Source organism: Oryzias melastigma, linkage group LG9, assembly GCF_002922805.2.
Source record: "Oryzias melastigma strain HK-1 linkage group LG9, ASM292280v2, whole genome shotgun sequence".
Taxonomy (NCBI): Eukaryota; Metazoa; Chordata; class Actinopteri; order Beloniformes; family Adrianichthyidae; genus Oryzias; species Oryzias melastigma.
Window position 1 is genome coordinate 3343174 of NC_050520.1, and position 16935 is coordinate 3360108.

General features: G+C 41.4%; 1 protein-coding gene across 2 annotated transcripts in view; it reads right to left on the minus strand.

The window, feature by feature from the left end:
* The window catches only part of LOC112148611 (stromelysin-3), a 131725-nt gene that overhangs the window by 29283 nt on the left and 85507 nt on the right, over positions 1-16935 (minus strand). For both annotated transcript variants that reach the window (XM_024275854.2, XM_036213427.1), the window contains exon 4: positions 4360-4493. In XM_024275854.2, the coding sequence (XP_024131622.1) occupies positions 4360-4493 (134 nt within the window). The remainder of the gene's footprint in view (positions 1-4359; positions 4494-16935) is intronic.

Consider the following 16935-nt stretch of genomic DNA (forward strand, 5'->3'; position numbering starts at 1 on the left):
AAAAAAAAAAAAAAAAAAAAAAAAAGCAATAGCTCTAGCAGAAGCACCTGTCGACCGTCGCGGAAAAATTTGCTTCTGGTGTGACCTGGAGAGTGGAGCGGACTTCGCGCGCACTCTGCTCCGCGCCGCTTAGTGGCACTTCCGCATCTAGTGTGACCCCGCCATAAGCCGTGATTGGGCAGTGGAATGGCCGTGATTAGACGCGATCCAGCAGTGGTAACTTGGCATCAAAATAACACGTATGCACGGGTGTGAACCCCTTGTTTGTGTTACCCATGGGAATGGGGCCCACTTACACATAAAGCAGTGCTCTACCAGTGGAGTGGCAATGCAATGGGTTCCAGCGTCTGTATCACTGCTATTTCTTGAACATGCGTTTATCGATCAATTTTGTCCAAAAGTTAGCGCGTCTAAATTTTTTACCTGTGATATGGCCGTCAAATCCTGTAGGACCGGGCCTTTAGATAGACCTCTCTATTTATCCACTTTTACTTTTTATCAGATCTCATTTTTTAATGGAAAATGAAATGGAACTGTAGCATATGACCTTCATATAAATATAGAAGAACCCTCTAGAAACAACATACAGAAATGAAATGGTTGAGAGAATGTGGGTAAAAGCTAAGGCAAGTTGGCAAGCCAAGTTTATTTGTATAGCACATTTCATGGACAGAGACAATTCAAAGTGCTTTACATAAAACATTAAAAGAAACAATCAAAAGAAATACTAAAAAATTGATAATTAAAATAAAATTAAAAGAAAGTAAAAATATTTTAATTTAAATCAAGCAGGCGGTTGCTGAAGACGCTCCTTTGGGCGGCGAACACTCCGTGTAGAGGGTGACCAATGTTCCTCATTATGCTCTCCAGCTTGGTCAGCATCCTCCGCTCAGCCACCACCTTTGCCGTCTCCATGTTTCGACCCACCACACAGCCCGCCCTTTTGATCAGGCGATTTAGTTTTTTCAAGTCCTTTTTGTTTGCACCCCCCCCAACACACCACTGCATAAAACAAAGCACTGAAAACAATGGACTGACAGAACGTAAAAAGGAGTTCCGAGCAGATGTTAAAAGAGACGAGTCTTTTTAAAAAGTATAGCCTGCTCTGCCCCTTCCTGTAGATGCAGTCCATGTTTGCTGACCAGTTCAGGCTCTTGTCCAGCAGGATTCCCAGGTATTTGTAGCAGTCCACTACCTCCACCTCTGCTCCATCAATGATGATGGGCTGAACCGCAGCACCATCTCCTTGGTCTTGGTGGTATTCAGGTGGAAGCAGTTCCGCTGGCTCCATTGAACAAAGTCCTCCACCAGCTGCCTGTACTCCCCCTCCTCACCCTCCTTGATACATGCCACAATAGCAGTGTCGTCAGAGAACTTCTGCATGTGACATGTATCAGAGTTGTAGTGGAAGTCGGTGGTGTAAAGGGTGAAGAGGAGAGGCGAGAGCACGGTTCCTTGTGGGGCTCCTGTGTTGCCAGTCAGCATGGAGGAGCTGCAACTCCCCATCCTCACAAACTGTGGCCTGTTTGTCAGGTAGTCTGTAATCCATGAGACCAGCTGGGAGTTTACCCCAAAGGAGAGGAGTTTCTGCTGTAGAAGGAGGGGCTGGATGGTATTAAAAGCACTGGAAAAGTAAAAAAAGAGCATTCTGACAGCGCAGCCTCCCCCGTCCAGGTAGGAGAGAGCCCGGTGTAAAAGATATAGTACAGCGTCCTCCACTCCCATCTTTGGCTGGTAAGCGAACTGGAGAGGGTCCCTATCACTCTGCACCTGTGGTCCCAGGAGCTGCAGGACCAGCCGCTCCAGCGTCTTCATGACGTGAAAGGTGAGGGCAACCGGCCGGTAGTCATTCAGCTCGTTGGGGTGACTCTTCTTAGGCACAGGAACAATGCAGGATGTCTTCCACAGTGATGGGACCCTCCCCAACTGCAGGCTCAGGTTGTAAACCTGCTGTAGGGGGTCACCCAATTCAGCAGCGCAGGCCTTTAGGAGCCGAGTTGACACTTAGTCGGGGCCTGCTGCCTTCCTGGGGTGGAGCCGTTTCAGCTCTTTGCTCACTTGATCCGCAGTGATGGGAGAGGAGAGCCAGCTGGGACCTGGAGACTGAAGCAGAGGCACGGAGGAGGCAGGAAAATGGTGAACAGAGGCAGGATGGATGGGAAGGCTGGAGGGGTGCTGCAGCAGAGGAGGGCTGGTGACAAGGAGGGCAGCTTGGGGGGACCTGAATCCGTTGAAGAAGGTGTTAAGTTCCTCAGCTCTGTCCTGACTCCCACATGCTGTACTGTCCTCCTTTTGCTGCAGCCAGTCACAATCTTCATGCTGTTCCACACCTCCCGCAAGTTGTTTTCCTTTAGCTTCTTCTCTAGCTTCCTTCCATATGCCTCTTTGGCCTCCTTCATGCAGGCTTTAAGTTCATGTTGTGCCTTCCTCATCTTTTCCCGATCCTTCTGTCTGAAAGCCTTCTTCTTCCTGTTCAAAACTGCCTTAACTTCACAGGTGACCCAGGGTTTGTTGTTAGAGAAGCATCTGACAGTTCTGACAGGAACCACCATGTAAATGCAGAAGTTAAGGTAGTCTGTCATGCAGCCCGTCATTTTTTTGAGATCCGATCAGTACACTCCAGTCAGTGCTCTGGAAGCAGCCTCTGAGAGCCTCCTCAGCTCCAGCAGACCATCTCCTGACCTGTCTGGTGGTGGCTAATTGTCTCTTTACCAGAGGGGTGTAGCTGGGCTGCAGGTGAATGAGGTTGTGGTCAGATTTCCCAAGGGGTGGGAGTGGGGTGGCTGAATATGCATCCAGAGTGTTGGCATACAGAAGGTCAAATGTTTTGTTCATTCTTGTGGGGCAGTGAATGTATTGATGGAACGTAGGTAGAGTAGCATCCAGGGGAACGTGGCTAAAATCACCAGATATAATGACGAACACCCCCGGGTGCTTGTGTTGTAGTTCTGTGGTTGCATTGTAAATGATTTCCAGAGCCACCTGTGCCTCCGCCCTCGTAGGGATGTAAACACACAGCGGGATGACGTGTGAAAACTCACGTGGGACATAGTAGGGTCTGATGCTTACCACTAGCAGCTCCACATTGCAATCGCAAATCACCTGGTCAAGTGGTCCCAGAATGGAGCCTTGGGGTACTCCATATGTAATTTCTATTGGCTCAGAAGTGAAGTTATCAATTGACACAAAATATTTCCTGTTTACTATACTAATATCCAGACAGCAGGAGGAGGAGTTCAATTGACATAGAATGTCCTGCAGTTCTTTACTGTTTATGGGTTGAAACTGAGCCATTGGGTTTATACTGGTTTCTAGTGGATAGGGTTCATATCCTGAACTTGTAGTTGATGAAACAATTGTTTGTCTAATGTTTTTGATTTTGTCCTTGAAGAACTTGGCAAAGTCATTACAGGCTTTGGTGGAGTAAAGTTCTGGTGCCACTGACACAGGGGGTTTTGTCAACCTGTCGACTATATTAAATAAGGCCCGAGGATTATGGGAGTTTTTGGTAATAATGCCAGAAAAATAGGACTTCCTTGCATTGCTCAGTTGTAAATTATATAAGTGAAGTTTCTCTTTATAGATGTCATAATCTACCTGTAGTTTAGATTTTCTCCATCTGCATTCAGATTTCCAACATTTTCTTTTTCCGTTCTTTACCAGAATGGAATTTCTCCATGGAGATTTTTTCCTACCAGAGATCACCTTCACCTTACTAGGAGCAATACTATCCATTATATGTGACATGTTGGAATTAAAGCTATTAACAAGTTCATTGACTGAATCCCCTGAGAGGGGAGGAGTCAGAGAGAAAATCTGATTGAACATCTCACTAGTATTTTCAGTTGTATACCGTTTTGTGATCTCCTCCCTCAAAACATTTGTGTGTACTGGAATTGTGCTCTCATAGAAAACACAGCAGTGATCAGACAGACGTAAATCACATACCTTAGAGATGTTCAGACCTTTGGAAATCAATAAATCAAGAATATTCTAAAAGGCACATTCAAAAACTGTAAAGTATTAGTAATCAAGACCTGTTCAGTAGTTCTGTGAAATTAACTACACCTTAAAATTTGCAAAGAAGACCGTCAAAGAAGATTAGGCTATCCGTTGAATTAAACCCAATCTAATATAAAATCTAATTCTGGAACTGGTACTTTAAAGAAAAAAAAGAGGCAACTGGTACCACAGTTCAAATAAGAGAAAGTTTTGAAGTGTGGACTTAAGAACTTTGTGAACTTTGCTCAGTGTCTGACCAAGCAAACAATGCTGGTGTTACAGTGCACGGTTGGGGTTTTATTTGAATTTAAAAAGTAAAATCTGCAATCTAGAAACAGCAATATTTCTGACTCTTACCCAAGTGATTCCCAATGGTCCATGTCTCATCCAAATCAAAGTGAACATCGCCCTGTCTGTGTGTTTTGGGGAAGAAGGCATGAGCAAGAATGCCCCCTGGGCCATCAAAGGGCAAGTTTTCTCCATGCCAGTACCTGCAGATGAATAAAGCAAATGCTCAGAACAGCACTTTGAAAATATCAGGCATCGATTTGAGCTTAAAGGATGACAGTGTGGTGGAAAATTACTAAGTGGCTTCAGGTGGTTATGTATTTAACTTTGGCAGTTTTGCTTTGTCGTGTTTAATAATAGCTGCATGAAATATGTGTTCCCTAGTTGTCAAGTTGTTTTTGTGTGCAGTTTCCCCATGTGAAAGGGACTGGCATCTTCACAGTGTAATGCCATAGTAGTATAACAGCATTACTAACAGCATTTTGAGTTAAGTTTTGGGGTAATCAATCTAATTACTTTTATCCTTGCTACAATGCCACTATACTTACTTGGTATAAATTGTGGTGCGCTACTTCACAGTTTATCCCTCGTGCTATCTTATGGGATCCGGATGACTCCACCCTTACACTGATGTGTGATCCATTTCCTGATGTCATCCTGCAGCCAGCCTCAGCACGATGTCTGTGTTTCACCCACGAAAACAAACAACATCCAAACTCTTGCTAAGATGCTTGCCTTTAGTTGGCCGAACCATCACTACGCTGGTTCACAACACAAATACACCCCACGTTTACCCGATTGTACCTGACCAGGGTGTGTGTGTGCATCTTAAAGGAGCCTGGCATTCAGAGTAATGAACACCTGTTAGACTTGAAATTTATTGAAGACAAGACACAATTGAAATTATGCATTTAAAATGAAAGTGTTTTGCTGAGCGCTGTTAGCTCTGCGGAGAAAGCACGCGTTTTTGGCTAGGCTGGGGACGGTGCTGGCAGCGCACTGTTCCAGGAGAGGAAAAAAAAAGTTCAGTGGGCTATCTCTTGGGGTCCAGATCACCCCACTCCCAACGTCAACATACCTAGGATAGCAGAAGGGTTACAATAAACAAATAAAACTGGCATGATTATTTATAGCCATGTTGTTTATTATTCTTATTGATGGTTTTGCGCCCACACACACGCACACCGTTACTGCGACAGCCTTTTCACAGTGACGTTACACAAAATGGCCATACCACCGCCAGTGTATGAAGTGACTTCAGTTTAGGCGGGCAAAGCTGACAGCTGAATGTGGTTTAAGTAAGGGATAATACCCTCCAAAGTGTGCATTATGAGAAATTAACGCATGAAATTAATGCACGGAGGCCTAAACCGTCCGATGTGATGCACACTTCGAAGCAATGCACACTTCAGAGGGTATTATCCCGCTTATACCATGGTAATTTACAAAAGAAATAAATATTCAATCATATTTAGTATTTTACTATTGTTATTTCTTTGGTTTAGCTCATTTTTTCACAATAAGCGGACTATTTGATCCGTGATGCGGCTTGTTGTCACGGTGACATGGAACACGGCATGAAGCCGGAAGCCGTTACAGACCTCAGCTGCAGCGGTAAAGTGTTGCGGACAAATGTTGATATTTTCTTCTTTTTCTGAAGTTAAGCCTTCAGTGAGCAGCTAGAACATAAACAGAACACAAACAGCTTCTGTCTGTGTTTCATTTCACGGCAGATTTGCTCTTCTAAGCTGCTCCCAAAGTGGAAACTCCCTCTTGTGGTGAAACAGAAGACTACACCTTTCATGCCGACTGCTGTGTCTTATTAGTGGGAGAATAACTAATTTAATAAACAAATTACCGAAGTTAAGCCGAACATTATGGGGTGGAGGGTTGACTAATATGTCAATATTAATTTATCTTACAAAAGGAAGACAATATAAATGCTGGTCGCTACAATAAGTTAAATAAAGCATCAGTTCAGACAGAAAGTTTATCCATTACCGCTTGTTTTGTCCAGATGATGAAGGAAAAATGTGTTTTAAAGAACCCTGCGGAGTGATATTGAACGTTTGGTCTGTGTGACCGGAACTTCTTCTTTAGGTGTGCGTTATTACTGTGCATTATCACTTTTATATCCACACCCAGCAGCCAATCAGAATCGAGTATTCACCCGGACCATGGTATGCCCTCCAATGATGAAGGTTCTATTGAAAATATCCACCTGTCAGTTGAGCAGATAATATTCTAACACTTTGTATTTTGGCTTTTGTTATTTGCATTTTTGTGTATGTGTAACATATAAATATTATTATTATCAACCACCTCATTGGCCTTGTGTTGGAAGTCAGCCCTGAGATTGGAAGGTGGTGAGTTCAAATTTTGACTGAATCTTACCAAAGACTTCAAAAATGGGACCCAGTGCCTCCCTCCTTGACACTCAGCATTAAGGGGTTGGATTTGGAGTTAAAAAAAAATCAAATGGATCCCAAGCACAGCAGTATCTGCAGCTCACCACTCCCCCAGGGAAGGGGTCAAATGTGAAAACAAATTTCACGCACCTAGGTGTGTGACAACTAGGAAATAAAACAAAATAAACTTTAACTTTATTGTTTAATTCTGTAAAATGGAAATTTGGCACCACATCGTAGGGAAATATTGTACCTGCACTACGGTATAAGAGGAAAGGATTGTGGGAAATCTTAGATGAAAGAGGAGATTCCCAGCAAGGTAACATCAGCACTATCTCATTAGTGGAAATTAGCATAATTTGTTAAAGTATTATTGCTAAGTGTTGTCGTGTTATCCAAAAGAAATAACAAGGGTCCAACTGCTTGCTTGTTAGATCTTATTTCACCGAACAGGCCTCTCATGTGCGTCTCTCATGAGCGTCTCACCGAATCCTACGTGGCACGCATGCTGGCGCTGCAGTGACATCATTTTCATGCACCCTTCAGATCATATCAAAGTAAACATATAATATTGCCTAACACCACAATTGTAATATTGGCTTAGCTGCTGGAGAAATGTGTAATGTTTTTTAAATATTTTTGGTACTTTTAGCAGCATTTATTCGCTACTAGCATATTGTTAGATTGGCTGTTGTAACCGTTTAAATTCTAACTTCTTTCTCCAGTAAAAGCTGCTGCGCTCGAAGTGGATCAGCTAATGTTCTTTGTGCTGATGTTATCTCACTGGACTGAAAAGACTGGATGTGAAGGGTCTGTCGAGATTTGACCAACCCGCTTCCTGACCCTGGACCAGTACAGGTGCTGAATGGAGGGAAGGGGGAGACAGGTCGAGTCAAGTGGGTTTTTTCAACATCTATAACCTGGTGGGTGAGTTGCTGTAATGCCTCTGTTACGTGGGCCTGTGGTGGAATGTACACACCAACCGGCACAAAGACCCTTCTTCCCCCGCGGTGGGTAGAAGTGTCGTTATGGAAGCAATTTATGGAGAAAGTCTCATACTCTTTAATATTATTTAGCCGGGATATCTGCTTCAAGAAAGTGGGAAAATATCAAGTTTCCACCAGATATTAAAAGTTAAAGTCCCACTATTTGTCACACGCCTAAGTGTGTAAAATTTGTGCTGGGGGAGCCGCGAGCTGCAGACATAGCCGCGTTTGATGGTTTAACCCCCAGTCCAATCCCTAAAGGCTGACTATTGAGCAAGTGAGGTAGTGGGTCCCAGTCTTTGGTATGACTCGGCCAGGATTTGAACTACCTACTACTGATAACTTTTCAATCTCAGGGCGGACACTCTACCACAAGGCCATTGAGCTGGATATTTTTTGCAATCTTAGTTCAAAGTAGCTAGTCAGAAAACTGATGACGCAGAACTTTACAGGAATTAAATGCATAACTTACACATAACTGTTGGAGGTTTTATTTTTAAATATTTTTATTAATTTATTATCTTTATTGAACATTTGATGAATACAAAACAAAAGTATACCATTGTAAAAATATAGTACAATAACGTAGCACAATTCTAAATAAAAGTCATGATTATTGGTAGGGCAATACTATTAAAAATTCTACTTTTTGAGGTTTTAAATGCATTCTACTGTTCATTCCTCACTAAAAAGAACCCCAAAGCGGTATTTGTTCATGCAATTAAGAGTAATCCTCTAAAATCCTGCACTGTCTGACGCAGTCCCTCCCATATCCATGAAAACGAGCGGTTGGAAACGTGCTAGCAACTTCCTGCTTTGCTACAGTGCGGACGCACATTGCTTTGCTCCCCCTTCTGCTTTTAATTTTCGCTGATTATTTTCCTTTTCTATTTTTTAATCACACCAGAAATAACTTTTGAGTACTTTTAAACTTTCGGGTCAGATTTATTTTTCTTTTTTACTTTAGACAAAAGGATTTTTTCCTGCATTCGTCTTAAAACATTTTATCTTGAGCACTACGTGTACTTTGCCTTCACGCAGCTGAAGCCTGATATACGGAGCAGCAGCTAACACAAAGCTAACTAGCAGCAAGATGCCTTCCCTTTCCACAAAGGATTACCAAGACCTTCTGGAGAAGATCACAGCGCTGGAAACAAAGGTTCGCCACATAGAAGTGAACGTGGAGGTAAATGGACTGTATGGAAACAACACAACTTTGCAACTACCTCATCTCAGCAGAGAAGAGAAAGCTAACACGTAGCTAAATGGCACAGATTCTACGGAGGAAAAGACAACATCTGTGGACAATAACAAACAATCGAAAGATAATCCTCCCTGGAACCATCTTGGAGTAAAGCCAAAGAATAAGTCCAACAGCTGGAGAATTGGAGGACATGGGAGGACCGACCCCCCGCAGAGAGCTGAAGCCTCTGAGGCTGACTGGCCTTCTCTTCCTACGAGACAGAGGACCTCATCTACTTCCGTACGCCGGAGGAAAGAAGGAAAGAAGCCAAGCATGAACGGAGCGGTGACGCTGCAAAACAGATTTGCTCCACTGTCAGATGACCCCGGATTACCCAACGACTATCCACTGGAAAGCAGCACGAGGGGGACCTGTAACCCATCAGAAGGTAAACGGCCAGAAAGAAAGCTGAAGGCTCGGCCTGAGACTCTGATTGTGGGTGATTCCACTGTAAAAGATGTTCAGTGGTTCTGCAGCAGAAACACTAAAGTCATGTGCTTTCCAAACGACATGGTCAGTGACATGCAGGAGAGAATACTGCAAACTGTGGCAAAGTATCCGACAGTACAAAACATTGTACTACACACAGGGTCAAATGATGTGTCCAAGCAAAAATCTGAAGTTTTAAAGCAAGACTTCACTGGACTGATAAGAACTGTGAGCTCCATGAATGCAGCTGTCTTTATCAGCGGTCCCATTCCAACAATTTGAGGAGGAGAAGAGAGATTGAGCAGGCTGTTGGCACTGAACAGGTGGCTTTCTGCCACATGTGGTGACACCGGAATTAATTTCATCAACAACTTTCACATTTTCTGGGAACGCAAACATCTTTTTAAAGAAAATGGATTCAGTTTAAACAAATCAAGAGTTAAATTGTTCTCCTCCAATCTTTTTTACTTCCTGCGTCATGCCAAGACTGAGATAAATTTATCTGAGTGTCAAGGCCAGACACAGACTGGATCCACACGAGGAATGGAGCTGCCCCCACTGGAGGGAAACATCAAAAACGGGAAACCTGCCTCCGAGCACCGGAAGAGGAAAAACAACGAGGACGACGGACCCTCCCAAAACGACCAAACCAACAAACTCCTGACGGTTCCCCCTCCCCCTCTTCACCCCACCTGAAATTCACCAAGCAGATGATGGAACGAGTCGGGATTGGGCTTCGATCTACCCCTCTGGCCAATCCATTTTTGTCCCCCATAACTCTGTCACCAGAACGTTTGAAGGGACAACGTAAAGCCCCACCCTCTCCTGTACAACATCATATCCTGTCCCTGCAGTCAGATGTTTGATGTGTTGAGGGTCCAGGCTGGGAAAATACCAACAGTCATGATGTTCTCCAGAAAAACCTGGGACCCTGTTCTCTAGAAACACACACCGTTTCTGTACTTGTCACTAACAGGAGGAATGTAATCTGGCCAAAACGCAAACAAAGGAGTTTAAAAGAGGTAAACATTTCCTCTGCGCATTTCCAGAAACAGAAGGTAAATGAAAATATTATTACTCCTAGACCTCCCAAGTTAGCACTTTTAAATGTCAGGTCTTTATGGGGGGCAGTTTTGTTCAATGAAATGATTCAGTGTAAAAGTTATCTTTCGGAAACTATCTATGTTTTGATTATGTAGCCCTACAGATGAAGGCCTCACTCAAAACCATATTTATAAATATCTACCGCCCCCCTGGATACTGTCCAGAATTTAACCTTGAGTTTAGTGAACTGCTGTCTATAATTTGTCTTGATTTTGACTGTATGATCATGGCTGGAGATTTTAACATCCATTATGGAAATCTTGAGAACAAAGGGACTAAGGACCTGATAAACACTCTGGACAATTTTGGGTTGACTCAACATGTAACAGAGCCCATACACAACAGAGGGAATATTCTTGATTTATTGATTTCCAAAGGTCTGAACATCTCTAAGGTGACTGTATGTGATTTAGGTCTGTCTAATCACTGCTGTGTTTTCTGTGAGAGCACAATTCCAGTACACACAAATGTTTTGAGGGAGGAGATCACAAAACGGTATATAACTGAAAATACTAGTGAGATGTTCAATCAGACTCAGGGTATTCAGGCAATGAACTTATTAATACTTTTAATTCCAACATGTCACATATCATGGATAATATTGCTCCTAGTAAGCTGAAGGCGATCTCTGGTAGGAAAAAATCTCCATGGAGAAATTCCATTCTTGTAAAGAATGGAAAAAGACGCGTCGGAAATCTGAATGCGGATGGTGAAAATCTAAACTACAGGTAGATTATGACATCTATAAAGAGAAACTTCACTTATATAATTTACAACTGAGCAATGCAAGGAAGTCCTATTTTTCTGAAATTATTACCAAAAACTCCCATAATGCTCGGGCCTTATTTAATATAGTCGACAGGTTGACAAAACCCCCTGTGTCAGTGGCACCAGAACTTTACTCCACCAAAGCCTGTAATGACTTTGCCAAATTCTTCAGGGACAAAATCAAAAACATTAGACAAACAATTGTTTCATCAACTACAAGTTCAGGATATGAACCCTATCCACTAGAAACCAGTATAAACCCAATGGCTCAGTTTCAACCCATAAACAGTAAAGAACTGCAGGACATTCTATGTCAACTGAACTCCTCCTCCTGCTGTCTGGATATTCTACCCACAAGCTTTTTCAAAAAAGTTTCAAAGATCCTGGAACCAGCCCTGCTCCAGATTGTCAACTTGTCATTAACATCTGGCGTTTTCCCAGAACCACTGAAAACAGCTGTAATCAAACCTCTCCTAAAAAAAGGACAGTCTAGACAAAACTCAAATTAACAACTACAGACCGATATCAAACCTGCCATTTTTAAGTAAGATCATTGAAAAAGCTGTTTTCCATCAGCGAAATGAATTCCTAATTAAAAACAACTGCTATGATGTCTTCCAGTCCAGCTTCAGACAGAACCACAGCACTGAAACGGCTCTGACCAAAGTGACTAATGAGATACATTTGAATACAGACAGTGGAAATATGTCAGTGCTAGTTTTACTGGATCTCAGTTCTGCGTTTGATACAGTCGACCACGCAATACTACTGAGACGACAGGAAAACTGGGTGGGTCTCACTGGGCCAGTACTAAACTGGTTCAAAACGTACTTAGAAAATAGGACATATTTTGTGTCAATTGGTAACTTCACTTCTGAGCCAATAGAAATTACATGTGGAGTGCCCCAAGGCTCCATCGTGGGACAACTTCTATTTAACATCTACATGCTCCCACTGGCCCAGGTTATAAAGAACAACAACATTAGTTACCATAGCTATGCAGATGACACACAGATATATATTCGACTGACACCAGGAGACCGAGGCCCTGTACAGGCTCTTGGTAAATGCATTGAGGACATTAATGACTGGATGTGTCACAACTTACTTCAGTTAAACAAAAACAAAACTGAGGTTATTGTCTTTGGGGCTAAAGAAAAAAGGTTGGACGTCACTACAGAGCTTCAATCTATTCAACTAAAAACTACCAACCAGGCCAGAAACTTGGGTGTAGTGATAGACACAGACCGACATTTTGATAAACACATTAAGGCAGTCACTAAATCAGCCTCTTATCATCTAAAAAATATCTCAAGGATTAAAGATTTTATGTCTAAGCAGGACCTGGAGAAACTAGTGCATGCTTTCATCTTTAGTCGACTTGATTACTGTAACAGTGTTTTTACAGGACTACCAAAAAAATCCATCAGGAAACTGCAGCTTATTCAGAACTCTGCTGCTCGGGCTCTCACAAGGACCAAGAAAGTAGACCACATCAGTCCAGTTCTGAGGTCTTTACACTGGTTACCTGTCTGTCAGAGGATAGACTTTAAAGTTCTGTTACTGGTTTATAAAGCTTTGAATGCTTTAGCACCAAAATACATGACTGACCTCCTGACCCAGTATGTACCAGCCAAACCTCTCCAGTCATCTGGATCCGGTCTTTTATCACTTCCTAGAGTCAGAACTAAACATGGAGAAGCTGCATTCAGCTTCTATGCTCCACAGATCTGGAATAGACTTCCAGAAAACATTAGATCTGCTGAAACACTCAGTGTATTTAAATCCAGGTTAAAGACTCACCTGTTCTCAGTTGCATTTGATTAATATGTATTCAAAAGTTTACGTCCGCACTGTTTATCTATGCTTGTTTTAAATTAAAATCTTTTTACTTTCTTTTAATTTTATTTTAATGATCAATTTTTTTGTATTTCTTTTGATTGTTTCTTTTAATGTTTTATGTAAAGCACTTTGAATTGTCTCTGTACATGGTATGTGTTATACAAATAAACTTGCCTTGCCTTGAGATCAACTGCTCCATCCAGAAAGAGTTTGCTCTGACAGCTCCGCCCTCAGACTAACACCAACACCCAATTTCTCTCCAGAGCTAGTGATTATCAGCAAAGAAAACTTTCATTTCAGATGCAGAATACCGTATATCTTCCAGCTGCCTCCTGTCTTCAGTAAATTCCAGCACAAATAGGTGTTTGTTCCTTTGAACGTGTTGCTACTTTAAGACCACTACTCCCCATTCCCCAAACCCGGCACAACCGTGCATGAGCCGCGTGCGTGTTGTGAAGTGTGAGTGAAGCGATGAAAATCTCCATGGAGAAATTCCATTCTTGTAAAGAATGGAAAAAGACGCGTCGGAAATCTGAATGTGGATGGTGAAAATCTAAACTACAGGTAGATTATGACATCTATAAAGAGAAACTTCACTTATATAATTTACAACTGAGCAATGCAAGGGAGTCCTATTTTTCTGACATTATTACCAAAAACTCCCATAATGCTCGGGCCTTATTTAATATAGTCGACAGGTTGACAAAACCCCCTGTGTCAGTGGCACCAGAACTTTACTCCACCAAAGCCTGAAATGACTTTGCCAAGTTCTTCAGGGACAAAATCAAAAACATTAGACAAACAATTGTTTCACCAACTACAAGTTCAGGATATGAACCCTATCCACAAGAAACCAGTATAAACCCAATGGCTCAGTTTCAACCCATAAACAGTAAAGAACTGCAGGACATTCTATGTCAACTGAACTCCTCCTCCTGTTTTAAATTAAAATCTTTTTACTTGAACAGGCCTGCTAAAGGCAGATATTTGGTATGTGCGTCCATCTTTGAAGAAGTTTGGATTATTTTTGTGGGAGAAATCCAGACACGCTGTCACAGACTCTAGGACAGGGGTCAGCAACCTAGGGCACAGTGGCGCGCTAAGGTACGACAAAAATACACGCTTGATCTGTAGTCTGTTTGCATTTTTCGGTTTAGTAAAGAGTGAACCTCTCTTCCTACAAGGATCTTTGATCCCCCATCACGTCACAAGGAAATGGTCCATTCACGCAGCGCTGTGACTAGGGATGTCCCGATCAGGTTTTTTTGGGCCCGATCCAATTCCGAGTCATTTGATTTTGTGTATCTGCCGATACCGAGTCCCGATACGATACTTTTATAAGACATTTAAAACATGAAGAAATTAAACAAACAGATTTGTGTTGTCCCTTATTTATATTCCATTAACCTTCTTTTATCATTAAAAACTTAAATAAAACACTTCTGTGACGTAGCTTTATTTAATAAACAAGTAAAAATACAGCAAATATAAACTAGGGGAAAAATACTATTTTCTTGTTATATAAGTGATAATTAGTCATGTGAGAAAGTTTAGATACTTTAGCTTTAACATCTTTAGAGCTATTGAACATTTTTGACCAAATGTGATTCCTGTTCTCATTTAAAATTCTTAAAAATAAATTATGACTTTGTTTTAGCATAACATTTGATGAGTGTTCATGAATAGCTGATAACATTATTAGTTTTCATGTATTAGTTGTATTTATTTAGTTCTTTTTAAGGTTATGTGCTTATTTTTAAGTTCTTAAGACATCACATTTTCAGTTTTATTACCACAGTAGTTAATTTTCTTAACTGTTATTTCTCTGTCAGATAAATAAAACAGGCATATCAAAGGACAGCTCGGGTCCTAAGGAGTTAAATCACGGCGCTAGCATGTAGCAGTTAGCAGCTGCTTTGTAGCCATCTGTCTGCTGCACGAAGAGTTATGACAAACTAATAGAGACACTTGCTGTCAGTTTAAAGCGTTTTTAAAAAAGTTATTGGTCCTGGAAGTTATCTTTCTAGCTAGCTTTGTTTACAAGTTAGCCTTCTGCTTGAGCTGCTGCCGTTTTCTGCTGCGTTTTTTGGTAACGACATTTTGTGATCTTTTCATGACATGCAGACTTGGAGTGGAGTATTTATCCGTAATGATAAGAGAAAATATAAAGCTCTGATCATAATGAGAATAAATGAAATATCCGATCCTGATCAGACAAAGGAGTCCGATTCCGATCGAGTCCCCAATCACGTGATCGGCCCCGATTTCCTTTACATGACATAAAGTCTGTCCACCTTTGTCCACATTTGTCATGGTAGGAATCACGTAGCATTATGTGGTTGGAGTCATTTGGACCCCATAGAGTCCAAATCCCCCATAAGGGATTTAACTCCACATTAGCCTGCAAATCTAAAAGCTACATTTGGAGGGATCATGCACTCGCCCATTTGTAACAATGTGCGGCCTCTTTTTTAAAAAAAATGACATCACTCTTCACTAAGAAGACATTTTTATCAAAGATCAAAGGCTGGTCTCCCAAAGTAAAGCCATCAAAACAAGTCAAAGTTTTTAATCATCTATTTGATACTCAGAATAAGCAGTGACATTGACCCTTTAATTTCCTTCAATGAAGGAAAATGTTCACAAATCTCCTCCAGATCCATCTGCAGAATGACCAGTTTCTTCTGAAAAGACAGAGCAGCAGTCACCAATTCACATGAAGAATTGTCTTTTCCTTCATCCACCTTCTTTTAATGCTGTTTTGAAGACAATATGAGTGTTATCAGTGATGCGCATGTTATCAGTGATGCCTGAGAGCAGGGAAACACATTCTGGCAGGATGAACGTAACTCAGCACCACACATGTGGATCTGTTGGACCTTTTCTTAAAGCTGCTGTCCCTGTTTTACCCTTCAATATAGTTTCTGCCATCACCTCCATCCACTCTTTGATCATTTCAGAGTCACTTTTTGTAGGTATGTGACAAAAATGTTCAAATTAAGTTGATTGCTCTGATATTTATATCACCGGAAAGGGTTGAAAGAGACCATTCAAATGATATAGAGATCATTAAGATAGCTCAAAGAATAAGACAGTTAGGGCACGTTGAGTGATCAAAAGTAGGGTATAATTTTATTCCTGAATAAACAGCAAAACAGTGACATTTATGTGACCAGAAACAAAGATTAGAGTCTTTAAATTGTCAAAACTTTCTCATTATTTTTCCAATCCACAAAAGAGGGATATAGTTGGAAAGCTAATCAAGGGAACTACAAGAATTAAGTCACAAATTTGGTATTAAATCAATATTCATTTCCATATCAAATAATCATACAGAAATCTGCTCCTGTATGCCTGTAGACATCGCTTGCAGCCAATCAGCTTGCTAAATTCGGTCACGTGACCTCATCTTCCAGCGTTCAATTCTTGGACATGGAGGCTTGCGAATGAAAAAAACAGTACCTGCTAATTGTTTTTTTTTTTTCATGAAATTTACTGGACATGAAGAGTAAATCAACAGTAATCGACTAGTGGAAAAATTAGACAATAATGACAATGAGCTATGAAACAAATATCAATATTCAGAACTTTATTAATCTCAACAGATCTTGTGGTAATGACCAAATGCAATGTTTTTTTTAACGAAACTATAACTATTATTAATTAAGTATTAATTAACTAATTATAACTATTATTTTTGGATCTACACTCTACAAACGCTTTAATTCAGTCTAATGCACCCGTCACTTTATTTTCCTTAAACCTCTGAACAGGTTGATGGACTGATCCCACAGCAGACAAGAATCTGTTCATGGTGCGTTCACTGACCTCTGGACATAAGCAAATCCAATCAGCCACTCGGCCC